The following is a 27,263-nucleotide window of genomic DNA, read 5'->3' on the forward strand; positions in this document are numbered from 1 at the left end:
TTATTGATCAATAAGGATCAAACAGTGAAAGTAACAGGATTGTTTACTCTTGCCGTATGATTCCAGGCCACAACCAAAGTTTTTGAATACTGTCACATACGTAGGGTACATCCTACTTTTTTAACACAAAGAAAAAATAATGACAGAAAACATTTTTACAGGTTTCAAATATTCTTACACTGAGAAAGAGGGATAATGCGACACACTCTGGCAACCTCAAGGAAAGCCAGCTCAGTTAGTTCGCTTCGTCTGCTCTCCATTTCGCTAGAATTTGTGTATTGCGTTACCGTCCACTTTGACCTTTACGTATCGCTAAAAAGAAATGGGAATAAAGTAGTAACGGTATAAATTAACCCGGCTCCGCAACGCACTATTTATTTTGACCAAACGACGGTTTCTTTTCGTCACCAGCGGAAAGACGGTGAGTGTTTATCTGCTGGGTAAAGCGGCGCGAGGCAGGTTTCCTACAATGTCTGACTGACAGTGAGTTAAGGCCCGGGGAGTTCCTAGAACTAAAGCCTCGCGGTCTACGTTTCGGGGGTCAGGCCATATATCTTAACAAGCTATATTTATACCCATGACAGTCAGAGTTTCGGTCTGACAGTAAAGTCTCTTGCACAATATTTTGACAGGAATGATTATTTTGTTAGAAAGCGAATTGTACATTTTGGACCCGCTCAGAGATGTTGCCTTCCCCGGTTAGCCCGTAAACACTACTGTAGCGGCTCTTCTAGATGAGGTAGCTAACTTTAGCGTTAGCTAGCTAACGTTATGACAAACTCTCTTTCCCTTGCTAGCTACCTTTGTAATTTGTGTTGCTTTTTCAGTTTTTAGCTACGGTGTCCGGTTGAATCTGTCCCGACAATAACTGCGACACGTCGCAATTTAACGAGATGGATTTTGTTTTCACCTCAAGCACGTTAACGTTGACATTAGCTTGATAACAATAAGTTGGCTTCTCTTTTAGCTAACTCTCTTCGCTAACTAACTCTCAGAAGTACACCATTTGTCTAAATGTTTGCTGCATGAGCCGTTATAACATTTCCCACAAGAAGACTCTCGATGATAATGACTAATCTGAGATATAAATATTTACTTGTCAGCTAATATTGTGCAATTTGTCAAATTGAGTTATGAGTAACAGGCCCGTATCAGTACAGCTGGATATCTTAACTGTAGGTTACGTAGCTGAGTAACATTTTGCAGTTAGGCCTACACATAAACACAATGGTTTAGTTTTTGTCACAGCTTTTGCCACACTAATGTATTTTTCAGGCTATAGTATTGTCTATGGGCTATAGAAATGTCTGGCTGGATAAATAACGTCACTCGATAGCGCTAATCCAAAATACGACTTGTGTTTGCAATGCTGTGTTGAAACAAAAGCCCACTCACGTATCCGACACGACTTGTGACAGAAGTCTCAGTAATGGCTTGATATACAGTACAAGTTAGGTTGGCCTATGGACTTATTTTCTTTATATAGCACGATTACTGTAAGAGTGAAGTTGATTCTAAATCGTTACTCCTTGGGAGTTTATCAAGCGTTGGAGTGGTAGAAAAGCCCGAAGGTTGCCTGGCAATTTGTGATTAATCTGTTGATAAGAGGATCTACCCATAGCCTGTTAATAGCCATCCAGACCCTAACAAAAGAGACCAGCCTTGCCTGGAGTTTCAAATGAGCTCTAATCAACTTAGCAGGTCCTACAACAGGGCTTTCTGTGTCTGTGTACCCCCAACTAACTAGGTTACTAAAAGATACATGCTAGTTTCTGTGTTGCTTGCAGAACAGGTTTGGTTCCCAACTTTCCAACGAGTTTCATTTGGCTTTTGTAGGATATTATTATGTTTCCCGAAATTTGATATATTGTTTCAACTGAGGTTAGTTATTACCCCCAAGGGTTTTATGTGTGTATTAATCACACCTGTTTAATACAGGTATTCAAACTGGACTGTAGGACAATTTTTCATATGACTGTAAACCGGTGATGCTGTCCTCCACATTCTAATTGAGTCTATATTTCAATATAGAGAACTATTTATCAAATTTAGGGGAAAAAATACAAAACATGATACCATTCGGAGGGAAAGACAAGCCTAGTTTACATGAAGGTGTACACCTTTTTTGTGGAGCTTTTTTTACAAGGAAGATGGTAATCTATATTAGAATTTTTGCTCACTACTGTTTATCTCATTCCATTCCAGGCTAGAAGACTACATGCCCCAGAAGGCTCTGTGCCAGTGATCTCCCTCCGGTCAGTGTTTCTCCGTCCAGCGGATGAGTCCCCAGCAGCCTGAACTGTGATTGGGCGAAGAGCCAGTTAGGGAGTGGCCAGGCAGGTAATGCAAAGTGGTCTTGGCGACACACGCTTTGGAACCCATTCGTCAGTATGAAAGTTGAAGTTGAAAACGCTAGAGAGAATAGACCCCCGTCAACGCAAACATTGCAGAAATACACAAGGTGCTAACGCCATTCCAAAACTTATGTTAATTTTTTTTTTTAAATGCAATAAATGTTGTGCAGGGACGAGGATGGCGGACGTGGACCCAGACACGCTACTGGAGTGGCTCCAGATGGGGCAGGGGGACGAGAGGGACATGCAGCTCATCGCCCTGGAGCAGCTGTGCATGCTGCTGCTCATGTCCGATAACGTGGACCGCTGCTTCGAGACGTACGTAGCATCCAGGGAATCACTCGCAAACATCCGTAAACTGCCTTGGAGGTTGTTCGACACCCCAGCCGAGGACATTTCGACATTTTGATTTGATTATTAAGTACAATAGACAGATTTTAAGACCCAGGATAAAACCAGCTTTCATGGTGTCTTTCTTATCTGTACCCAGTTTAAGGTCTGCTTTCAGGCCTGTACATATATTGATATTTCACCGTCCTCCACATCCTCTCTCCATCCCCCCTTCAACTCTCCAGGTGTCCCCCTCGTACCTTCCTCCCAGCGCTGTGTAAGATCTTCCTGGATGAGAGCGCCCCTGACAACGTGCTGGAGGTGACGGCCAGGGCCATCACCTACTACCTGGACGTGTCGGCCGAGTGCACCCGCAGGATCGTGGGGGTGGACGGCGCCATCAAGGCCCTCTGCAACCGTCTGGTGGTGGTGGAGCTCAACAACAGGACCAGCAGGGACCTGGCAGAGCAGTGTGTCAAGGTAGCACATGCATGTATATGGGAGTCATGTGGGAATCAGATGGGTGAGCGGTTAGGGAGTTGAGCTAGTAATTGGAAGGTTGCCGGTTCGATATCCGGCCGTGCCGATGACGTTGTGTCCTTGGATAAGAGCGTCTGCTAAATGACTAAATGTATTGTAAATGTAATGTATATGCATACGCCTGGGTTTACGTTAGCTGGCTTAGGCTGGCTTTTAGCTGGTGTTGCATGTAGTTGTCCTATCATTGCGCTGTAAAGATGCAGCTTTTGAGACGTATGCAAATACTTTTAATTCCGTCGTCTTCTAGGTGCTGGAGCTTATCTGTACGAGGGAGTCTGGCGCCGTGTTTGAGGCCGGCGGGCTGAACTGCGTCCTGAGCTTCATCCGAGACAGCGGCCATCTGGTCCACAAGGACACGCTGCACTCCGCCATGGCTGTGGTGTCTCGCCTCTGCAGCAAGATGGAGCCCCAGGACGGCTCTCTGGAGACGTGCGTGGAGTCCTTGTCTAGCCTGCTCAAACACGAGGACCACCAGGTAAGAGACACACACTCAGAGACACACACACACACACACACACACACTCACAGAGGCACACAAACACACACACAGGCACCTCGTTCAGGCAAGTTACGAAGACTCACCCAAGAGTAAACGATCAAAAAGTAACCAAACGATGACTGATCCAAATGTATCGATTCCCCAGGTGTCAGACGGAGCCCTGCGCTGCTTCGCCTCGCTGGCGGACCGCTTCACCCGCCGCGGCGTGGACCCGGCCCCGCTGGCCAAGCACGGCCTGACCGAGGAGCTGCTGTCCCGCATGGCAGCAGCCGGTGGCACCGTCTCTGGCCCTTCCTCCGCCTGCAAGCCGGGACGCTCCTCCACAGGAGCCGCCCCCACGGCCGCCGACTCCAAACTCAGCAACCAGGTGTCGACCATCGTCAGCCTGCTGTCCACGCTCTGCCGGGGCTCTCCTCTCGTCACCCACGTAAGAACCCTGCTGTCGCTGCAATCCTCAGGAACCCCAGCGACGGACAAACAGGACTTGACACGCTGATTGCTCTTGCTTGGCTTTTCCTTGTAGGAGTTTTTCGTCAGTTTCTCTTCGGCTGTTTCTCTTTGTTTCTTCTTGTGTGTTATCACGTGTCAGACGATACTGCAGCATGTTTGATCCTGTCGTCCCTCCTCTCCAGGATCTGCTGCGCTCCCCTCTGCCATCCTCCATGGAGTCCGCCCTGCAGGGCGACGAGCGCTGCGTCCTGGACACCATGCGTCTGGTGGACCTGCTTCTGGTGCTGCTGTTTGAGGGGCGCAAGGCCCTGCCCAAATCCACAGCCGGCTCCACGGGACGCATCCCCGGTCTCAGGAGGCTGGACAGCTCTGGGGAGAGGTCCCACCGACAGCTCATCGACTGTATCCGCAGCAAGGACACAGACGCACTCATCGACGCTATCGACACGGGAGGTGAGAGGGGGGAGGATGGGAGGCGGGGGAGTGAGGGTGGATGTGTGTTTTGCGACGGTACAGTTTCTAAATCCTCAAGCTGAGCTAGGAGGAGGGGTAGGAGGAGGAGGATGATGGAGAAAATTGATAGCAATCTGGTATTGAACACCTCAGACTTGAGACAGATTGTTTTTCTATCTTCGCTCAGCATTGAGGCTGCTGTGTTCCCAGTGTATTTATCACCAGGATTCTATTATTTCTGATGTTGTGTCTAATGGATGTGAACGGCTGTTGTTTCTGCAGCTTTTGAAGTGAATTTCATGGATGATGTGGGTCAGACGCTTCTCAACTGGGCCTCTGCATTTGGAACACAGGAAATGGTAATCAAAAATATATATTTTTTTTTCTATAAAGAAAATAGAACTTACGATTTATAACTCAAGATTGTCTCCAGCTCTACTACATGCTTTTGCCGGTTGGTTCAGCTTTATCAAAATGTGATTACACAGTCTATCATGCGGGTGATTATGAAGCCGTAAAAGAAAGCCTCATTGTGGATGGTATTAGGGCCAAGGCCAATGTTAGCATCTCCCCCACTGTGTTTTAGCCGAGACCAGTGCTAGCATCTCCCCCATTGTTCAATCACAATGGTATGAAGCAAAGCAGGATTTTTTTTTTTTTCCTCCAGAACTCTCAAGGTTATGCCAGTTGGGGACCATGGCAACTAGCCACCCAGACATGAAGGCAAAGTTGTTGTTGCATGTAATCTGCTTTGAATGCTAGGTTAGTGTATGCTGGCTGTGGGTTTAGTAACAGCTCATTGTTCCTCATCAGATCACGGGTTTATTGTAGTGTGTAAGATGAACCTCAGAAGCACACACAGGTACAGCATGCCTTGTGTTCTCAGGTCCAGAACCCTGCTAAATGATCTAACACGTATTTTTCAGCGTTGAGGTAATCTCTGATATGACATGATTGACCATGAGCTGGAACCAATATATAATGTAAGAACAGGGATTCAAGGGACAAAGGAAGGTTTTATTTCAACTGTTGACCCCCCCCACCCCCTTCCCTCTGTCTCTTTGTTGTGATTGGTGCAGGTGGAGTTCCTGTGTGAAAGAGGGGCTGATGTCAACAGAGGTCAGAGGTCGTCCTCTCTTCACTACGCTGCCTGTTTTGGACGACCTCAAGTAGCAAAGGTGCACCTCACTCATTCTCTCCCTCTATCTTTCTCTCTCTCTCTCTCTCACTCTCCCTCACTCTCCCTCACTCACTCTCTCCCTCTATCTCTCTCTCTATCTCTCTATTTCTCTCTCCCCCCTCACTCACTCTCTCCCTATATCTCTCTCTCTCCCCCTCTCTCTGTCTCTCAATCTCTCTCTCCCTCTCTCTCCCCGTCGTTTCCTCTCCTAACTCTGCCTTTTTTCCTGCGTGTCCCCCAGACCCTCCTGCGTCACGGAGCTAACCCGGACCTGAGGGACGAGGACGGGAAGACTCCGCTGGACAAGGCCCGGGAGAGGGGCCACAGCGAGGTGGTGGCCATCCTGCAGTCCCCTGGTGAGGAGGGCACCGCACACCCCACTCCCCCTCCTGGCCCTGTCACCAGTGAGCCAGGGCACCACACACCCCCTCCTGGCCCTGTCACCAGTGAGCCAGGGCACCACACACCACACACACCCTCCTGGCCCTGTCACCAGTGAGCCAGGGCACCACACACCCCCTCCTGGCCCTGTCACCAGTGAGCCAGGGCACCACACACCCCCTCCTGGCCCTGTCACCAGTGAGCCAGGGCACCACACACCCCCTCCTGGCCCTGTCACCAGTGAGCCAGGGCACCACACACCCCCTCCTGGCCCTGTCACCAGTGAGCCAGGGCACCACACACCCCCTCCTGGCCCTGTCACCAGTGAGCCAGGGCACCACACACCCCCTCCTGGCCCTGTCACCTGTGAGCCAGGGCACCACACACCACACACCCCCTCCTGGCCCTGTCACCAGTGAGCCAGGGCACCACACACCCCCTCCTGGCCCTGTCACCTGTGAGCCAGGGCACCACACACCACACACCCCCTCCTGGCCCTGTCACCTGTGAGCCAGGGCACCACACACCACACACCCCCTCCTGGCCCTGTCACCAGTGAGCCAGGGCACCACACACCCCCTCCTGGCCCTGTCACCAGTGAGCCAGGGCACCACACACCACACACCCCCTCCTGGCCCTGTCACCAGTGAGCCAGGGCACCACACACCCCCTCCTGGCCCTGTCACCAGTGAGCCAGGGCACCACACACCCCCTCCTGGCCCTGTCACCAGTGAGCCAGGGCACCACACACCACACACCCCCTCCTGGCCCTGTCACCTGTGAGCCAGGGCACCACACACCACACACCCCCTCCTGGCCCTGTCACCTGTGAGCCAGGGCACCACACACCCCCTCCTGGCCCTGTCACCTGTGAGCCAGGGCACCACACACCACACACCCCCTCCTGGCCCTGTCACCTGTGAGCCAGGGCACCACACACCACACACCCCCTCCTGGCCCTGTCACCAGTGAGCCAGGGCACCACACACCACACACCCCCTCCTGGCCCTGTCACCTGTGAGCCAGGGCACCACACACCCCCTCCTGGCCCTGTCACCTGTGAGCCAGGGCACCACACACCACACACCCCCTCCTGGCCCTGTCACCTGTGAGCCAGGGCACCACACACCACACACCCCCTCCTGGCCCTGTCACCAGTGAGCCAGGGCACCACACACCACACTCCCCCTCCTGGCCCTGTCACCAGTGAGCCAGGGCACCACACACCCCCTCCTGGCCCTGTCACCTGTGAGCCCGCAGAGGGGCCCAGAGACGCTGACGGCAGGGGAGGCTGAACCGTAGCGGTTTCAGAAGTGTTGACATGTTAGGGGGCTTATCTTGTAATACTGGATGCGGTGTGTGTGTGTGTGTGTTCTCACAGGAGACTGGATGTGTCCTGTGAATAAAGGGGAGGATAAGAAGAAGAAGGATGTGAACAAGGAGGAGGAGGAGGGCAGCGAGCCTAAAGGAGACCCAGAGATGGCACCCATCTACCTGAAGAGGCTGCTGCCTGTATTTGCACAAACCTTCCAGCAAACCATGCTGCCTTCTATTAGGTAACCACAAACCATCCACAATTCAATTTAATAACTGTGTGGCTTAAGAGTTTTATGTCTAGTTTACTCACCACCACCCCCTCCCCCCTCCTATCTCTCCCCCCTCCCATCCTCTTTCACCTCCAATAGGAAAGCTAGTCTTGCTCTGATCAGGAAAATGGTCCACTACAGTTCAGAGTTGCTGCTGAAGGAGGTGTGTGACTCTGACGCCGGTCACAACCTGCCCACAACCCTGGTGGAGATCACTGCTACAGTCCTAGACCAGGAGGTCGGTCACACACACACACACACACTGTCTTTTCACAAGAGTCCTGTTTACAACCAACTAGCCTGCGTGTTTTTGTCAAACAAGTCTCAAGCCGTCCTCCTCTGCACCCCCACAGGACGATGATGACGGCCACCTCCTGGCCCTCCAGATCATCAGAGACCTGGTGGACAAGGGAGGGGACGTGTTCCTGGACCAGTTGGCCCGGCTGGGCGTCATCAACAAAGTGTCCACGCTGGCCGGACCCACCTCCGACGACGAGAACGAGGAGGAGTCCAAACCTGAGAAGGTACACACACACACACACACACACTCGCCCTTTGCCTGCACTTTACTCTAGCCCTTTGCTATTACCATAGCAACTATTGCAAATGATAGTTTGCCCCTCTCTCTCCCCAGGAGGATGAGCCCCAGGAGGACGCCAAGGAGGTGCAGCAGGGGAAGCCGTATCACTGGAGGGACTGGTCCGTCATCAGGGGCAGGGACTGCCTGTACATCTGGAGCGACGCGGCCGCTCTGGAGCTTTCCAACGGCTCCAACGGCTGGTTCAGGTTCATCCTGGACGGCAAGCTGGCCACCATGTACTCCAGCGGCAGCCCCGAGGGGGGGTCCGATAGCTCCGGTAGGGGGAGACGGGGAGGCACACCCACACACACACACACACACACATAGACAGAGCCAGTCATGTGTACAAAATAAAAGGATGATCACTGCTGAAGCTTAAGTTTGCTACACTCTCTCTCCCCCGACCCTGTCTCTCTCTTTCCCCTACCCTCTCTCCTTCTCCCCCACCCTCTCTCCTTCTCCCCCACCCTCTCTCCTTCTCCCCCACCCTCTCTCCTTCTCCCCCACCCTCTCTCCTTCTCCCCCACCCTCTCTCCTTCTCCCCCACCCTCTCTCCTTCTCCCCCTGCCCTCTCTCTCTCGCCCACCCTCTCTCTGTCTCTCCCTCATGCAGAAAGTCGTAGTGAGTTCCTGGAGAAGCTCCAGCGAGCGAGGAGCCAGGTGAAGCCTGTCACAGCCAGTCAGCCCATCCTGTCCTCCCTCGGCCCCACCAAGCTGACGGTGGGGAACTGGTCCCTCACCTGCCTGAAGGAGGGGGAGATCGCCATCCACAACTCAGACGGCCAGCAGGCCACCATACTGAAGGAAGACCTGCCCGGCTTTGTGTTCGAGTCCAACAGAGGAACCAAGCACTCTTTCACTGCTGAAACGTCACTTGGTGAGTTAGCTAGAATGGCGTCATTGTAGCCTTACCGACATGGCATGCGGGGTGAGGCTGAACAAACACCGCTGTCTGAACTGTATTCAAAACGTCTGATAAGGTGAATGCTCTGTGTGTCTCTGTGGCGCAGGGTCAGAGTTTGTGACTGGCTGGACTGGGAAGAGAGGCAGGAAGCTCAAATCCAAACTGGAGAAAACTAAACAGAAGGTGGGGGTCAGTTCACTCTGTAGCCCTTAACCCAAACACCCCTTAGCCCCGACACTAACCCACACCCTGACCCACACCCTGAAGCATCTACCGTAGCAGTTAACACTCTCTCTTTGGCTTGATGTTTAATGTGCTACTAAAATACATATAACATGATATAATTGACAATTGTGATCAATTATCCTTTCTAAAATACTCCTCTCTTCTCTTCGACTACCCTCCCTTCCTGCCAGGTCAAGACCATGGCAAGGGATCTCTATGACGACCACTTCAAGGCCGTGGAGAGCATGCCCAGAGGGGTAGTGGTCACCCTCAGAAACATCGCCACACAGCTGGAGTCTGCCTGGGAGCTGCACACCAACAGACAGGTAACCATGACACCAGCCTCAGCCCTGACCCCAGCCTCATTCGACCAATTGGATCTTTTTTTTTCCAATTTTATTGAGTCTATTAGATTAGGGTTGGAGTCTAAACCTAGCAGGAAGTATATACAGTAAAAAAGCTCATTCAAAGGCATGATCAAGAGGTTGTGTGTGTGTGTGGTCTATTGTGTGTGTGTGTGTGTGTGTGTGAGACAGGTAATTCATTGTTTTGTTCTCGCGTGTTTCAGTGTATCGAGGGAGAGAACACATGGAGAGACCTGATGAAGACCGCTCTGGAGAACCTGATCGTGGTCCTCAAGGACGAGAACACCATCTCCCCCTACGAGATGTGCAGTAGTGGCCTCGTCCAAGCACTTTTTACTGTCCTTAACAATGTACGTCACACAGAGTTTATCCCTTCTCTCTGCTCGCCCGCTCTCTTCTTCTCCATTCCCGGTCTGTTCGGTCTCTAACTGCCTCTCCTCTGCCCTCCAGAGTGTGGAACTTGAACTGAAACATGATTGTAAGCCGTTGATGGAAAGGATAAATGTATTTAAAACTGCATTCAGTGAAAACGAAGATGATGAAAGGTAAGCTGATATGACTCCTGATTTAATAAGACTTTTATTTTGTAAATGAACCGTAAAGTTACAGTATTTGACTTCCTAATCGATCAGTTCCCCCGCTCTCTTCACCCTGCAGCCGACCAGCAGTTGCCTTAATTCGTAAGCTCCTGGCCGTCCTGGAGTCTATAGAACGGCTGCCTCTGCACCTTTACGACACTCCAGGATCCACCTACAACCTGCAGGTCGGTCAGCCAGGCCACCTACCTCGGTGTCCATGATGTGTCGGGTAACAGCAGCACCCTGATGTAATACCCACGTGTGTTTGTGCAGATTCTGACGAGGAGGTTGCGTTTCCGCCTGGAGCGAGCCCCCGGAGAGACGGCTCTAATTGACCGGACGGGCCGCATGCTGAAGATGGAGCCTCTGGCCACAGTGGAGTCTCTGGAACAGTACCTCCTGAAGATGGTGAGATCATCTCTCTTTGTTTTGTTTTTTTTGACTACTTTTTCCCCTTCCTCCCTCCTCTTCCGTGAGAGTTCATCCAATCTTCTCTGGCTGTTGTCCTGCTCCTCCCCCGTCGCTGCCTGTGCAGGTGGCCAAGCAGTGGTACGACTTTGACCGTGCCTCCTTCATATTCGTGAGGAAGTTGAGAGAAGGGCAGACCTTCACTTTCAGACACCAGCACGACTTTGATGAGAACGGCATCGTCTACTGGATTGGAACCAATGCCAAGTAAGATCTGGTCTACGATATGATGTTTCCCCACGTGTAGAACTCATACATACTTGTACTCGTATAGATTCCGGGTACAAACATTAGTACAGAGAACCACACTTTAACCCCATTGGCTCAACTGTATCTTGATTCTCATTCGTCGCCCTAGGACCGCCTACGAGTGGGTGAACCCTGCTGCTTACGGCCTGGTCGTTGTGACATCATCGGAGGGGCGGAACCTTCCGTACGGCCGATTGGAGGACATCCTGAGCCGGGATAGCTCCGCCCTGAATTGCCACACGAACGACGACAAGAACGCGTGGTTCGCCATCGACCTGGGCCTGTGGGTGATCCCCTCTGCCTACACGCTGCGTCACGCCAGGGGGTACGGCCGCTCTGCCCTCAGGAACTGGGTGTTCCAGGTGTCCAAGGATGGGCAGAACTGGATGACCCTGTACACACACGTGGACGACTGCAGCCTCAACGAACCTGGGTGGGCATCGCCTGAAATAGTTGCCATACACACACATGTTCTGATTGTGGATCAACTAGGTTTTGTCTACTGTGTGTGTGTGTTATTTTGTTAGATCCTCATTGAAATTCAGGCATTTCTACCATTTTGGTGCACTCTCTGACCCTGTGTGATTTGTGTCCTGCATTCCAGCTCCACCGCCACATGGCCTCTGGACCCCTCCAAGGAGGAGAAGCAGGGCTGGAGACACATCCGCATCAAGCAGATGGGGAAGAACGCCAGCGGGCAAACCCACTACCTGTCCCTGTCCGGCCTGGAGATCTACGGCACGGTCAGCGGCGTCTGTGAGGACCAGCTGGGTAAGATCTTCCCCGCTGACCCGCAGACAGATCTGAAGGGGAAAGGAATGCATTCAGTTAAACTGTACCTAGGGAGTCAGGTGGCTGAGCGGTGAGAGAATCGGGCTAGTAATCAGAAGGTCGATTCCCGGCTGTGCCAAATGAAGTTGTGTCCTTGGGCAAGGCACTTCACCCTACTTGCCTCGGGGGGAATGTCCCTGTACTTACTGTAAGTCGCTCTGGATAAGAGCATCTGCTAAATGACTAAATGTAAATGTATTACAAGGTCAGAAGGTATACTAGCAAAGTTTAAACCGTGCAGTCAGAAGTGACACGGACTGTTCGACACTCCCAAACATAATAGTTTTTGTCTAACTTTTCCTCCAAGTGACTACTCCCCTTGCTCCCTTGTGTCCTCCCCAGGCAAGGCAGTGAAGGAGGCGGAGGCCAACCTGCGCAGGCAGCGCCGTCTCTTCCGCTCCCAGGTCATGAAGTATATCGTGCCTGGAGCGCGTGTGGTGAGGGGCATCGACTGGAAGTGGAGAGACCAGGATGGAAATCCTGCAGGAGAGGGCACCGTGACTGGGGAGGCTCACAACGGTGAGACCTGCTGGCCCGCACCACAATCACACACACACACACACACACACATACACACTGCAGACAGGTCTGTACACACACACACACACACACACACTGCAGACAGGTCTGTACACACACACACACACACTGCAGACAGGTCTATACACACACACACACTGCAGACAGGTCTATACACACAGGCATGGACTAATACTCCCACCTTGAAGGGTTTACTTAGTCTCATAACATGTACAAAAGATAGAATTGCTAACTACCATTGCTAGCTGTTGCATGGAATAGGTTGTGTCACCACCGCTATGTCCTTATCTACTCTCTTCACAAGAGCGAGTCAAGTGGAGGGGGTCTTGCCGGTGTAGGGGTCCGCTTTCCAAAACCACAAATTTATATCTGCTCACTCATGCAATTTGGGTTTTCAACACATTAAAACATGATTAGAAACGAATGGGAGTCATTGAATGGAACGTGGTAAATGGAAACAAATTGTGAACATCAAGTGCATTTAAATGCTTTGTGGAGCCTGTTAGTTGCATGGATCAATAGATTTTTTGTTTGTTCGACCAACTTATTTTTGTATGTGCGTCTGACGGGAGACGACAACTGAAATCCCAGTTGTGTATCTAATGTTGTACTGTGTGTGTGTGTGCTAACGTGCTCCTCTGGTCAGGGTTGACAGGGTACTGTGTGTGTGCTAACGTGCTCCTCTGGTCAGGGTTGACAGGGTACTGTGTGTGTGCTAACGTGCTCCTCTAGTCAGGGTTGAGAGGGTACTGTGTGTGTGCTAACGTGCTCCTCTGGTCAGGGTTGACAGGGTACTGTGTGTGTGCTAACGTGCTCCTCTGGTCAGGGTTGACAGGGTACTGTGTGTGTGCTAACGTGCTCCTCTGGTCAGGGTTGACAGGGTACTGTGTCTGTGCTAACGTGCTCCTCTGGTCAGGGTTGACAGGGTACTGTGTGTGTGCTAACGTGCTCCTCTGGTCAGGGTTGACAGGGTACTGTGTGTGTGCTAACGTGCTCCTCTGGTCAGGGTTGACAGGGTACTGTGTGTGTGCTAACGTGCTCCTCTGGTCAGGGTTGACAGGGTACTGTGTGTGTGCTAACGTGCTCCTCTGGTCAGGGTTGACAGGGTACTGTGTGTGTGCTAACGTGCTCCTCTGGTCAGGGTTGACAGGGTACTGTGTGTGTGCTAACGTGCTCCTCTGGTCAGGGTTGACAGGGTACTGTGTGTGTGCTAACGTGCTCCTCTGGTCAGGGTTGACAGGGTACTGTACCACACACCAGGGGGCGGGGGGAAGCTTCAGTGTATTCTCCACAGGCTCTTTCTGCCTTTTTAAATCTCAGCTTGCCTCCAAACTATCTGCTTTTTGACCTCTTCTCATATTCTACAAATCATTTCTTCCATAACGAACCGTGAATGTCACTTCTCTAAGATGATCCCGACCCCAGTCCAGACTGGGGTGTTTAAGTGATTTGAGATCAAACCTGTATGTTCAATTTAGGGCATTAAGTGGTGCTGGTCCTCACTTGGGGTTGGAAAACAATCCATCCACTTAGCTCTGACTGCGTCTTGGATCTCCTCATTGAAAGCCCTCTTCTCTAATGGTGGCAGTGTTTCCTATACTTCGATTTATTTGTGGCGGCCTGCCACAATTGAAAATTTACCGCCACAAATGATTTGTTATTTTATTTAAATAAACTGTTTAACATGGCTAAAAAATAATAGTGTAGAGCTGCACGCAGCGCATAGATTTGCACAGCCCCTTCTTGCCCCTCTTGCGTCCTCTCAACAGACTCGTCTGCGATTAGCTATGGAAGCAAATCAGTGACATGTTTTTTTTTTTTTTTTTTTAAGTATTCAATGCCTTTTTCAAATTCAAAACATGTCACTGATGTCCGTTCTCGCTCTGAATCAATGAGCGGCTTGAACGTCTTTCTGAGAATCGGCAGGAGAATCAATCTGGAGTTTATGAACGGTTAGTATCATAATTCTCTGCACAAATGTGTCTGAACGGATACATTCAAGTTAAATATAATAGTATTCATAGTTAAATACATTCAGCAAATATAACAATATGAGTTTATATTTCGTAAAGCTCCAAAAACTATTTTGCGTGGCGCGCTCACATTACTTGTTGAAGTCCCTATCTACACTCACATCCAACCAATACTAGGACGGTTTGGGCTGAGCCCCACATTTTTACAACAAGTAATCTTCTCATGCTTCGTACCAGCATCTGCCTCGCATTCTGTCAGTATCCAGACCAGCCGTATTGATTCAGATACGACCTCTCTAAACTAATCGTCTCCATCAATCAACTAAGTGCATGTTGATGTCACAATTTGCAAGCACCCCAAAGGACTCCATTGTAAAGTGTTATGTGTTTTTACATTGACACAGAAATATAAACGTATATATTCTGCAGTTTCTTCAGTGGCTTTGAAGCTTTGCATTTGCTCAAAAAAGTATTTCTACTTTTGCTTTTGTCATTTTCTGTAACTCATGTTTTCTATCTCATTGCCTCACTTGGACCAGAATAATACATACAGTAACACTAGATAATAGACTAGTTTGGTATCACAATCTAAACGCATATCGATGATTGTCTATATATATATATATATATATATATATATATATACAGCTGGTTATTGATTGGCTACCATTTACATCCGAACATGCTGTAGTTATTGTGGTGTTTGACATTAGACCTCACCGTAGACATGCTTTTCGTTTCTTCTGCTGGATTGAGTGTTGTTCTGGTCCAGAGTGAGGGGTGTTGCTGCTATCTGACTATGCTGCTGTGTTTCTCTGCTCTCTCTCTCTGCTGGGTCTCTCTCTCATACCGTTCATATCCCTTTCCAGGCTGGATTGATGTCACCTGGGATGCCGGTGGCTCAAACTCTTACCGTATGGGTGCTGAAGGAAAGTTTGACCTCAAGCTTGCGCCAGGGTACGACCCTGAGACTGCGCCGTCACCCAAACCTGTCTCATCCACTGTTTCAGGCTCGGCCGCGCAGTCCTGGAGCAGCCTGGTGAAAAATAACTGTCCGGACAAGGGAGGCTCATCCTCGGTGGGCCCGCCCAGCTCCTCCAGCAGGAAGGGCAGTAGCAGCTCCGTGTGTAGCGTGGCCAGCAGCAGCGACGTCAGCCTGGGCTCTGCAAGGCTGGAGCGCAGGGCCGAGGGTCTGCTGCTGGAGCAGGGGGGGTTGCTGGGAGGAGGAGGAGGGGGAGGGGGGACCCCAGAGGGGCAGGAGCCCATCGTGGTGCTGTCCTCGGCCGAGGCGGGTTCAGGATCCAGCACCCTGACCGGGGACACGGCCAGCGACAACGCGGACAGGAAGGGCGCTGCCGACGGGGCCTCGCGGCAGGGCGGGGCCTCCAGCACGGCGGCCGACGCAGCCATCTCCATGGGGCTCGTCAGCATCAGCTCCCCCGACGTCAGCTCCGTCTCCGAGTCCTCCGGCAAGGACGCGCCGTCCCAGAGGCCTCTCTGCCCCGCCGCCAGCGCCCGGCTCTCCGTCAGCTCCTTGCTGGCCGCCGGCGCCCCCATGAGCTCCAGCGCCAGCGTGCCCAACCTGTCGTCCCGCGAGGCCAGCCTGATGGAGTCGTTTGTCAGGCGGGCTCCCAACATGTCGCGCACCAACGCCACCAACAACATGAACCTGAGTCGTAGCAGCAGCGACAACAACACTAACACCCTGGGACGGAACGTGATGAGCACGGCGAGTGAGTACTCTGGGAATACCCGCTGTAACACAGTACGGTCGTCGCCCAGTAACACTACTACTTATACTGCAGTTCCACTCGGAAGCTTGTCTACGGTGACACCTGTGGTGTGCTGCTTTCCTCATCATACAGGACGATAGGATGGCTCACTCAACCAGTTTAGTTGTTTTTTGTTTTTAATAATACAAATAATATGTTCATTTATCAGGTGATTCTATCCCAAACAATAGCGGCATTTAGCCGTTTAGCTACAGGGTGAGATTTGAACCTGCAACTGCTTGATTTGCAGTCAAATGCTATACGCCCCCTTTGCTTGCTCTGGCTTATTTTTTGAGCTGAGGGTCAACCCACTGGCCATCTGCCCGTGTTCCTGGGGTTTCAGTGTAAAGTCAAACGTAGCTGATGTTTGTCCAGTAATCTCATTCAGGGGCGTTGTTTCCTGTTGGCCCTCTGTCTGCAGGGGCTGTCTGAGTGCAGGTATACAGAGCGTGCTGTAGTGGTGGCTAGCAGGGCTGGCTCAGTACTGGTACTACCACCCGCTTGACTTTGACAAACTAACGGCCTTTTTGTTTGTTCGCAGCTTCTCCTCTCATGGGTGCTCAGAGCTTTCCTAACCTCACAACCACCGGCACCACCTCAACCGTTACCATGTCAACATCCATAGTAACCAGCAGCAATAACGTAGCCACAGCCACCACAGGTTTGTCTGTGGGCCAGTTGCTCAGCAACACGCTGACGACCAGCCTGACCTCCACGTCTAGCGAGAGTGACACAGGGCAGGAGGCCGAATTCTCCCTCTATGGTAGGACACCCCAGGGTTCTATTACCCCCTTCTCTCTCCTCTACGATGGGACACCCCAGGGTTCTATTACCCCCTTCTCTCTCCTCTATGATGGGACACCCCAGAGTTCTATTACCCCCTTCTCTCTCCTCTATGATGGGACACCCCAGGGTTCTATTACCCCCTTCTCTCTCCTCTATGATGGGACACCCCAGAGTTCTATTACCCCCTTCTCTCTCCTCTATGATGGGACACCCGAGAGTTCTATTACCCCCTTCTCTCTCCTCTATGGTAGGACACCCCAGAGTTCTATTACCCCCTTCTCTCTCCTCTATGATGGGACACCCCAGAGTTCTATTACCCCCCCCCCCCCCCATCTCTCTCCTCTATGATGGGACATCCCAGAGTTCTATTACCCCCTTCTCTCTCCTCTATGATGGGACACCCCAGAGTTCTATTACCCCCCCCCCCCCCCATCTCTCTCCTCTATGATGGGACATCCCAGAGTTCTATTACCCCCCCCCCATCTCTCTCCTCTATGATGGGACATCCCAGAGTTCTATTACCCCCCCCCCCCCATCTCTCTCCTCTATGATGGGACATCCCAGAGTTCTATTACCCCCCCCCCCCCATCTCTCTCCTCTATGATGGGACATCCCAGAGTTCTATTACCCCCTTTCTCTCTATGGATGTAGGGATTTAAGGATAGATTAGAGGCTGCTCCATCACTATAATCTTAAAAACACTCCACTATCCCCTCCTCCTGTGTCCTACTAACATGCACCTCCGTAGCCTGACTAACCTCCATTTTGAAACACTAGTGTATTCTCATAGTCTTACTATATACTAAGCCAAATCACACTGTTTGGCTGCTTTTCTCAGACAAAAACATGCTCTTTTAATCCCCTCATAAAGGTAGTGACTAGGCTGACCTAGTTGGCTTTGTGACTATGAGAATCAGGGATCCTGAAAAGGAAAAATATTTAACTCAAGCAGTGCAGAAAATGTCCTCTCCTTCTAAGAATTCTGATTGGCTCTCCGTTCTCCTCAGACTTCCTAGACAGCTGCCGTGCCAACACCCTATTGGCTGAGTTAGAAGATGAGGAGGACCTGCCTGAGCCGGACGATGACGATGACGAGAATGAAGATGACAATCAGGAGGACCAGGAGTATGAGGAAGTTCTGGTACGCTCCAGGGTAACCGTGGGTTACCACACACACTTCAATAGGGTAAACCTGGGTTTCAATAGGGTAAACCTGGGTTTCAATAGGGTAAACCTGCGTTTCCACACACATTTCAATAGGGTAAACCTGGGTTTCAATAGGGTAAACCTGGGTTTCCACACACATTTCAATAGGGTAAACCTGGGTTTCAATAGGGTAAACCTGGGTTTCAATAGGGTAAACCTGGGTTTCCACACACATTTCAATAGGGTAACCCCTGTTGCACTTTCTATACCACTACCAACTCTGTAGTTGATTCATTTCCCCCTGCCAGCCTCAGAACAGTTGTCTGAATAAGGCAGACCCTGATTAAGGCCAGTTATAGACTAAAATTAGTCTGTGTTTGGGCAAACAAGTCTTGAAACCTTCTGTTACAACTGGTCTCTTTTGTTTTGTTTTTTAAGGTACTTGTGACATGCTTTGTGTCATTTCCTAGTTCAGTGTTATTTAAAATGTTTTGCACACCTGAAGCTTTGTTTGAGTGAAACTTGATCACAACAAAGCCTTAAAGTCTAAACCTGGCCCTCATCTTGCACCTGTAAATCTAACTCAAACGCACCCAGTGTTTTTTCTCTTAAATATCTGTGTATTGCATGTTTGCCTGACCTAAATCAAGCCTAATCCTGTAATAAAAATAAGTACAGGATATCCAGTTCACGTAAGAGCAGAAGCTCCACGCAAAACGTTTCCAGTTTTCTAGGGTGTCTGTCATTGGTTCCTGCTCGTTCTTAAACCTGCCCTTGAATATCACAACAGCAGACTATTGGTGTTAAAGGATAGAAAAATAAATCTGTTGGGAAATATCTAGACATGTGAGTTGGCTCCACGTAGCTCCACATTGTGTCTCTGACCCCCCCCCCCCCCATCAATAAACAGTCCTTGGTGACAGACCTCAGTAAACAGTCCTTGGTGACAGACGCACCATGAACAGGCACAGCTTGTGGACCGCCATTCCCGTCTAAAAACACAGCCAGACTGAGGAGATGACGTAGTGTAACTCGTCCTCAAGCTTGATCTGTGTTCACATCTGCTTCCCCATATACCTAGAGCAGGGGTAGGCAACCCTGGTCCTAGAGAGCCGCTGTCCTGCATGATTTAGATGTTTCTCTGCTCCAGCACACCTGATTCAAATGAATGGTCCTTACCCGGCTTCCGCAGAGCTTGATAACAACCCATTCAGTTGAATCAGGTGTGTTGGAGCAGGGAAACATCTAAAACATGCAGGACAGTGGCACTTGAGGACCAGGGTTGCCTACCCCTGCCCTAGAGTATGACCCAGAATGCCTTGGCTTGGATCGGGAGGTCTAAAAGACGTGTTGTGGTTGTGGTGAGTTTCAGGAGGAGGAGGAGTATGAAACCAAAGGAGGTCGTCGTAGGACCTGGGACGACGACTTTGTCCTGAAGCGCCAGTTCTCAGCCCTCGTGCCGGCCTTCGACCCCCGGCCTGGACGCACCAACGTCCAGCAGACCACCGACCTGGAGATCCCTCCCCCAGGTAGGCATACTGGTCTTGTCACCACGCCAACGTTTGGACTAACGCTAACACACACCAGGGTCTGAGCCAGTTAAAGATGGTCCTGTCTCTCTGACCCCCCCCCCCCGCCCCCCCCTAGGTACCCCTCGCTCGGAGGTGCAGGAGCAGGTGGAGTGCGCCCCCTCCCCTCACCTGGCCCTCATCCTGAAGGTGGCCGGCCTGGGCACCACCCGGGAGGTGGAGCTGCCTCTGTCTCACTACAAGTCCACCATCTTCTACTACGTCCAGAAGCTGCTGCAGCTGTCCTGCAGCGGCTGCATCAAGTCAGACAAGCTCCGCCGCATCTGGGAGCCCACGTACACGTAAGCAGAGAGAAATGGTGGGGGTGGGGGTGGAGATTACATTACATTGAAGGAAACCATTTTTCTAAGGCTCAGGAGCTCCTAATGGATCATAGACTGTAGGTATATTCTCTCTATCATTCTGTTCTGGGCTGCCACAGTGGCACCATACAAGCGCTGGTCTTGTCTTACTAAACCATGACCAAGCTCCACACTTAACTGTCAGTGGCTTGTTCGTTTCCAGCTTTTTCACAAGGTTGAGGTTGTTTGCCAAAAAATAAATGATTCTAATGTCCTTCCTTGTTCTGTGTCCCCAGCATAATGTACAGAGAGATGAAGGACTCAGACAAAGAAAAGGAAAGCGGGAAGATGGTAACTACTTCCTGTTCCTTCCATCCATCCTCCTTCTTTATTCCCGGCTGTGAATACCTGTGGCTGTTTTACCAATGTGTAAAGATAGTACCTCTGAAAGCGATGGACAGACAGGCAGTCAGAGCTCACTTAACAGAGACTGAAAGCCAGTAGTCATTCTGTGTGTAGTAGCCTTAGCAGTAACTGCACGGGCGCCACCTAGTGGCTCAGCTACTGTACTGCATGTGTGTTGCGACTTGCAAGACGTCCCCAGTCAGGAAAGACCAACGTTTGGTTTTTCCTGTTGTAGGGCTGCTGGTCTGTAGAGCATGTGGAACAGTTCCTTGGCACAGATGAGTTACCAAAGAATGACTTGATAACCTTCCTGCAGAAGAATGCAGACTCACCTTTCCTGCGCCACTGGAAATTAACCGGCTCTAATAAAAGTATTAGGAAAAACAGAAATTGTTCTCAGCTCATAGCTGCATACAAGGTATAGAACGGCATCAGATGATATATCTATTATTATATCTATATTTACTTTTTTTATTTCACTGTTTGTACTGTTTTGTACTGTTTGCTGTTTGTTTTCCTTCCTTGCTTGACTGTCACCTGTGTAGCTAGCTTGTCGACCAGTTACTGTGTCTTGTCGCTTTTATTAACCTTCATGTCTGGCTGCTCTGTAAAATTATAGCATCATTTTATTATTCCTATTCTTATCATGATTTCTGATCAACTTCATTGTGACTGTTTTGTTTAATCGCTATGGTATTATATATGTCCATATGTGAAATAGATGTATATATTAGATATATTGTGGGGTGTATATGGAGATAATGATGGTAAATGAGGCATCAGTCAGGGAGAGTTCCACTATTAAGAGCCAGGCTTTTCTTCAGGAGAGGGCAGCGTATAGGAACATTCCAGACAGGCTTGACTGGAGCTTGAATGGCTCATCGTGGTCCAGTGTCTCAAACACAGGTTAAGACTAGTCTCAGATTTTGAACATTGGAAAATACTTCTTGGCCCTGACTACTTTGTAACCTGTGTCTGGTAAACTGACCACATCTTGACTTCTGTTCCGACCACGATGCCCTTTTCTGAACTCAGATCCCAACGCCCCACCTACCTGTGTGTTCCCGTGGGGGTCGTCCCCTGACCCCTAACTTTAAACCCTGACCCCTCATGTCTGACCCCTGACCTGTGCCCCCTGCAGGACTTCTGTGAGCAGGGCAGCAGGTCTGGGGGGCTTAGCCCCGGCTCTCTGGGTGTGCTGCAGATCAGCGACATCCTAGGGGCAGCCAGGGAGCCAGCGCAGGCCAAGGCAGGCTGCAGTCAGAGCGCCTCCTGTGGCGTGGAGGACGTACTGCAGCTGCTCCGCATCCTCTTCATCATTGGTGGAGACCCTGCAACCGGACGCACGCTGCAGGAAGGTACGGCAGACCAAAGATGTCGACCGAGAGCAGCCATGTCAAACTAGTAGTTTTATATACGACGTATATGAAACTACTTGTAAAAAATATTATATTATATATTATTATAATATTATAAAAAAATATTATATTGCGTGGACCGGAAGTGGCCCGTGGTCTGGCAGTTTGAGATCCCTGACCTAGAGCCTCTTTGAAGCACCTCTTAACCCTTGGGTCTCCCGAATGTTTTTTTTCCCCACAACTCGTCTCTTTAATGTTTTGTCTGTTTTGCGGCCTAGACGTGGACGACCTTCAGTTCAATGCTTCTCCTGAGGAGTTCACCAGTAAGAAGGTGACTACCAAGATCCTGCAGCAGATCGAGGAGCCTCTGGCCCTGGCCAGCGGAGCTCTGCCTGACTGGTGTGAGCAGCTGACCAGCAAGTGTCCCTTCCTCATCCCCTTCGAGACCAGACAGCTCTACTTCACCTGCACTGCTTTCGGAGCCTCCAGGTCTGTTCTGCCCAGTGACACCCTTGTCCTCCCTGGTCATTGCGTCCCTGTCTGTGTGTCCGATGCTGACTCGAGGTTCTGCCTGTTCCGTCAGAGCCATCGTGTGGCTGCAGAACCGCCGTGAGGCCACCATGGAACGTTCCAGACCGTCGACCACGGTGCGGAGAGACGATCCGGGAGAGTTCCGCGTGGGACGGCTGAAACACGAGAGGGTCAAAGTGCCCCGGGGCGAGAGCATGATGGAGTGGGCGGAGAGCGTCATGCAGATCCATGCCGACAGGAAGTCAGTCCTGGAGGTGAGATGTAACAATGTGTAACCCAGGTGTTTGTCAAGAGTACCAAATTGAACCCTGGACTGTCTGTGAAATGTTGTACACTTGGCAGATGGGATGTCAAGTAGGGCACTGAGAGCAACACATGCATACTCTGGTTTCTGGTCAATTCAAACCAAGAGATACCACAGTCTTCCAGGCATGGCGCAGATGAAGCTTATCTTGGAGTGTGCTTTGGCTGTAGGTGCATGGCTTTCAAAGTTGGACGTTGATCATCATGGTAAATTCTGTTGATATTAAATATTCCCTCTCTCTTCCCCTCCCTCTCTCTCTGCCTACTTTTCTCTCTCCCTGCCTCCCTCTCTCCCTGCCTCCCTCTCTCCCTGCCTCCCCTCCCCCAGGTGGAGTTCCAGGGTGAGGAGGGGACAGGCCTGGGGCCCACGCTGGAGTTCTATGCTTTGGTGGCAGCAGAGTTTCAGAGGACCTCCCTTGGCATCTGGCTGTGTGACGACGACTTCCCTGACGACGAGTCCAGACAGGTTACCACGGCTACAAATGTTGACTGTCAGAAAAAGGAATTATTCAGTAATATGAGGAGCTTTGGTTCGTTAGTTCTCAGTGACACGTGTAGTAGAGCCCAAACACCTCAGCTCCAGTGAAAATCACAAATAGCATTTGTTCTAGTGCTCTTCAGATCAGCTCATGTGTTTGTGTTTTGTAGGTGGACCTGGGTGGCGGTCTGAAACCCCCTGGGTACTACGTCCAGCGTTCCTGTGGCTTGTTCCCTGCCCCCTTCCCCCAGGACAGCGCTGAATTGGAACGCCTCTACAAACTCTTCCTCTTCCTGGGAGTGTTCCTGGCCAAATGCATCCAAGACAACCGATTGGTTGACCTCCCCATCTCCCGCCCCTTCTTCAAGCTGCTCTGCATGGGTGACATTAAGTCAAATATGAGCAAGCTGCTCTACCAGTCACGTACCGGCCCTCACGGTGGGTCACACTTCCACGACCCCGACCGTCACTTCCTGTCCGAGATCCAATCAGAGGCCTCGACAGAGGAGAGCCAGGACACGTACTCTGTGGGAAGCTTTGATGAGGACTCAAAGTCTGAGTTCATCCTAGACCCCCCCAAGCCCAAGCCCCCAGCGTGGTACCATGGAATACTCACCTGGGAGGACTTTGAACTGGTCAATCCTCACAGGTACTGGACACTCCCTGTCTCTCTCATACACAATGTTTCAAAAGCTTGCTTGTAACAAACACACAGTGTTGCCTGTAACAACTTTCTATAAATTACTTTTTAATTGATCGGTAGTCTTCAATGCCAAGTCACAGTGTTTGCCTGCCTCTCAACACACCCTCTCCTCCACTTAGGGCTCGTTTCCTCAAGGAGCTGAAGGAGTTGGCTGTGAAGAGGAGGCAGATCCTGGGCAACAAGAGTCTGTCTGAGGATGAGAAGAACACGCGCCTGCAGGACCTGATGCTGAAGGACCCCATGGGTGTCGGAGCCCCCCTCAGTATAGACGATCTGGGGTAAGACCCTTCCCCTGCACCCCCTCCTCTTACACCGCCCCTACAGGCCCACGGTGAAGTCTCCCAACCCCCCCGGGAGCCGACCTGACACTAGCCTTACTCCGTAGACCCCTGGGCTCGGCCCTACTCCACACCCTGACTCATAAGAGTCAGGTGGCTGAGCGGTTGAGCTAGTAATCTGAAGGTTGCGGGTTCGATTCCCGGCCATGCGAAAATTACTGTGTCCTTGGGCAAGGCACTTCACCCTACTTGCCTCGGGGGAGAATGTCCCTGTACTTACTGTAAGTTGCTCTGGATAAGAGCGTCTGCTAAATGACTAAATGTAAATGTGACACCCATCTTCTGTCCTTCCCCTGCAGGTTGAATTTCCAGTTCTGCCCCTCCTCCAAGGTGCACGGCTTCTCTGCTGTGGACCTGAAGCCCAATGGAGATGACGAGGTAGGGGACAGGGAATGTAACGACAACATGAAAACAACTGTAACTGACATTCTGCCTTTGCCTGGGTTCACCTCAGCAGCTCCACAGGGAGCTAGGAGTGGTCCTATCAGTGGAAGCATCAGATAGACAGTGTTGTAAAAGCCCCTCCTCCCCCCTCACCTGTCTCTCTCCAGATGGTGACCATGGAGAATGCAGAGGAGTACGTGGAGCTGATGTTTGACTTCTGCATGCACACCGGCATTCAGAAACAGATGGAGGCCTTTAGAGGTAAGACTGAACACATGGAACAAGCTCCCAATTCAACCTGATACGTCTATGAGGGATGTCCATTCACTTGGTTTAAAGATGACGTTTAAACTAAGTCAAACTACTTCCTCTGCCCTCTCCTCAACCTCACACCGGTCCTCTTTCCTCTGACGCACCGTCCACCTCCAGAGGGCTTCAACAGAGTCTTCCCCATGGAGAAACTCAGCTCGTTCAGCCACAAGGAGGTGCAGATGATCCTCTGTGGGAACCAGTCTCCTTCCTGGACCTCGGAGGACATAGTCAATTACACCGAGCCAAAACTGGGATACACACGGGACAGGTACACACACACACAGTGTCTGTTACACATTTATCAGATCGGAAGATTAGATATTTAGGTAACACTTTAGATGAGCTCACCAAATTCATAATTTATTAACCAATTTGTTACCTATTAGTTAACGGTTTGTTCACCATTAGTTATTTATTGTTTGTACAAAATGTATCATTAGTAAAGCATTTGTTCACACAGTTAGGGTTAGGGTTCGGGTGTAGGGCTAGGGTTTAGGTTTAGGGTTTAAGTTTTGGTTAGGGTTTAGCTTTACTAATGATACATTTTGTATGAACAACAAATAACTAATGGTGAACAAACCGTTAACTAATAAGTAACAATTTGGTTAATAAATTATGAATTTGGTGAGCTCATCTAAAGTGTTACCGATATTTATTTTAAAATCTTTTTTTTATTATTTGTGCATGGTAACACATATGGCGCATGTGTGGCCTGTCTCCCCACAGCCCTGGGTTCCTGCGCTTCGTCAGGGTTCTGTGTGGCATGTCGTCCGACGAACGAAAAGCCTTCCTCCAGTTTACGACCGGCTGCTCCACGCTGCCCCCTGGGGGCCTTGCCAACCTGCACCCGCGCCTCACCATCGTCCGAAAGGTAACACCTCAAACACACAAGTATCAAGACAAGTCGTCTCTACTTTTGAGAACCACAGGGAAAGAAAAGAACAGAGTAGGAACTGCAAACTCGTTTTAACAGCTTGTGGCATTACCGCCTAAGCTTGTGTTGTTGATTACTACACTGTTGACACGTAGTCTCTAACCTATGATTACATTTAGTCATTTAGCAGATGCTCTTATCCAGAACGACTTACAGTAAGTACAGGGACATTCCCTTGAGGCAAGTAGGGTGAAGTGCCTTGCCCAAAGACTCATTTTTCACAGCCGGGAATCAAACCGGCAACCTCCTGATTACTAGACCAATTCCCTAAACGCTCAGCCATCTGACTCTCTTACACTCCCTTAACTTACTATGTGTTTGGGCCCCTCTCTCCAGGTGGACGCCACAGACTCTAGCTACCCATCGGTCAACACGTGTGTGCACTACCTAAAGCTGCCAGAGTATTCCTCTGAAGACATCATGAGAGAGCGCCTCCTGGCAGCAACCATGGAGAAGGGCTTCCACCTAAACTGAGCATGCTCTGTCTCCCCCCTTCACCTGACTGACCAACATCACCCCCTGGTGGTGGAGACGAAGCCGTGTCGTGTTTTTGTTGCAGAATAAACAAACAAAGCTGTGCTCTCTGATGAGATACCCGCCCCCACCAACCTCCCCATCCTTCCCCTTTACACCCCCTTTCCCCATACACACCCGTTAGGACAAAGTCAAATGAAGACTCCACTAGCTACTGAAACAGAAAAAGGTCTGCAACCCCCATCTCTGCCTCCCTTCTCACCACCTTCCCCTCTTCCCTCACCCCTGGACACTCTACTGCTTCAAGGGCTTGACCGACTGGGAGCCAGGGCAGTTCTCCTCCTGCAGTGTTTACTTCTCTCAACCATAACTCTGGCTGTGCTGCGAGCATATGTGTAAAAGTTATCTGTAGTTCTTTTTGGTTTTCAGACACCCGTCGACTTTTTCCCACATTGTGGGACCCCATTCACCCCCCCAGTCTTAGGGAGGATTTCCACCTGCTTCTGTAGAGCTAACTGCTGTAGAGTGTTTGGGCATCCTTCGCCCCCCCCCTACCCCCCCCCATCCCTGGTTTTAAGTTTTACTAGTGCCTGCCTTGTTTGGATATTAGGATTTATTGTTTCCTTCCTTTTACTTCTTAAAACGGCATACAATCATGCACATGCTTATTATTTTCTTCCTCCTTTTCATTTTGCTTTCGTTACAGTGTGAGTATGTTTTTGTCCATTACCCTGCTATAAGGATCACATGATCAAAGTCCCAGAGTGCATCTGTGTCATTTTACAATGAAGCTATAGAGGCAAAAACACTGGTTCTGTGTGCAAGGCACATTTATGGAAAAAAAAGCAAGCTATGCTTTCCCTTGTATTTTCTTTGTATATTATAAACATTTATTTAACTCAAGTTGCAGTTTGAAGTAAACAGATATTTTCAAATGTGTATGCTCCAAAAAATAATCATTAAAATGTTTGCAAAGTATAAAAC

The 27,263-nt window shown here is 50.4% G+C and overlaps 1 protein-coding gene across 9 annotated transcripts; it reads left to right on the forward strand.

Annotated features, from left to right (window-relative positions):
- Positions 1–230: 230 nt before the first annotated feature.
- hectd1 (HECT domain containing 1) lies at positions 231–27,262 on the forward strand. 9 transcript variants are annotated; one of them, XM_084679404.1, is made up of 43 exons: positions 231–421; positions 2,206–2,340; positions 2,525–2,672; positions 2,930–3,164; positions 3,472–3,699; positions 3,869–4,150; positions 4,356–4,626; positions 4,909–4,985; positions 5,706–5,804; positions 6,048–6,162; positions 7,569–7,743; positions 7,873–8,011; positions 8,127–8,297; positions 8,408–8,630; positions 8,966–9,229; positions 9,363–9,445; positions 9,673–9,807; positions 10,050–10,196; positions 10,297–10,391; positions 10,504–10,609; positions 10,698–10,832; positions 10,960–11,099; positions 11,251–11,574; positions 11,746–11,912; positions 12,315–12,491; positions 15,355–16,218; positions 16,799–17,020; positions 18,051–18,184; positions 19,562–19,718; positions 19,837–20,059; positions 20,356–20,410; positions 20,700–20,882; positions 21,606–21,822; positions 22,101–22,311; positions 22,406–22,607; positions 22,985–23,122; positions 23,305–23,783; positions 23,957–24,115; positions 24,475–24,553; positions 24,727–24,820; positions 24,989–25,139; positions 25,598–25,742; positions 26,142–27,262. In XM_084679404.1, exons 3-43 carry the CDS (start codon positions 2,533–2,535, stop codon positions 26,277–26,279), a joined length of 7,779 nt encoding a protein of 2,592 aa, XP_084535530.1. In that variant the 5' UTR covers positions 231–421; positions 2,206–2,340; positions 2,525–2,532; the 3' UTR covers positions 26,280–27,262. The 9 variants fall into 9 exon arrangements, with proteins under 9 accessions (XP_084535530.1, XP_084535570.1, XP_084535550.1 ...); XM_084679444.1 differs by having other exon boundaries at positions 7,596–7,743; XM_084679424.1 differs by having other exon boundaries at positions 2,206–2,336.
- Position 27,263: the final 1 nt, after the last annotated feature.

This window comes from Hypomesus nipponensis, chromosome 3 (genome assembly GCF_054491055.1).
Source record: "Hypomesus nipponensis isolate SF chromosome 3, ASM5449105v1, whole genome shotgun sequence".
In the NCBI taxonomy this organism is placed as follows: domain Eukaryota; kingdom Metazoa; phylum Chordata; class Actinopteri; order Osmeriformes; family Osmeridae; genus Hypomesus; species Hypomesus nipponensis.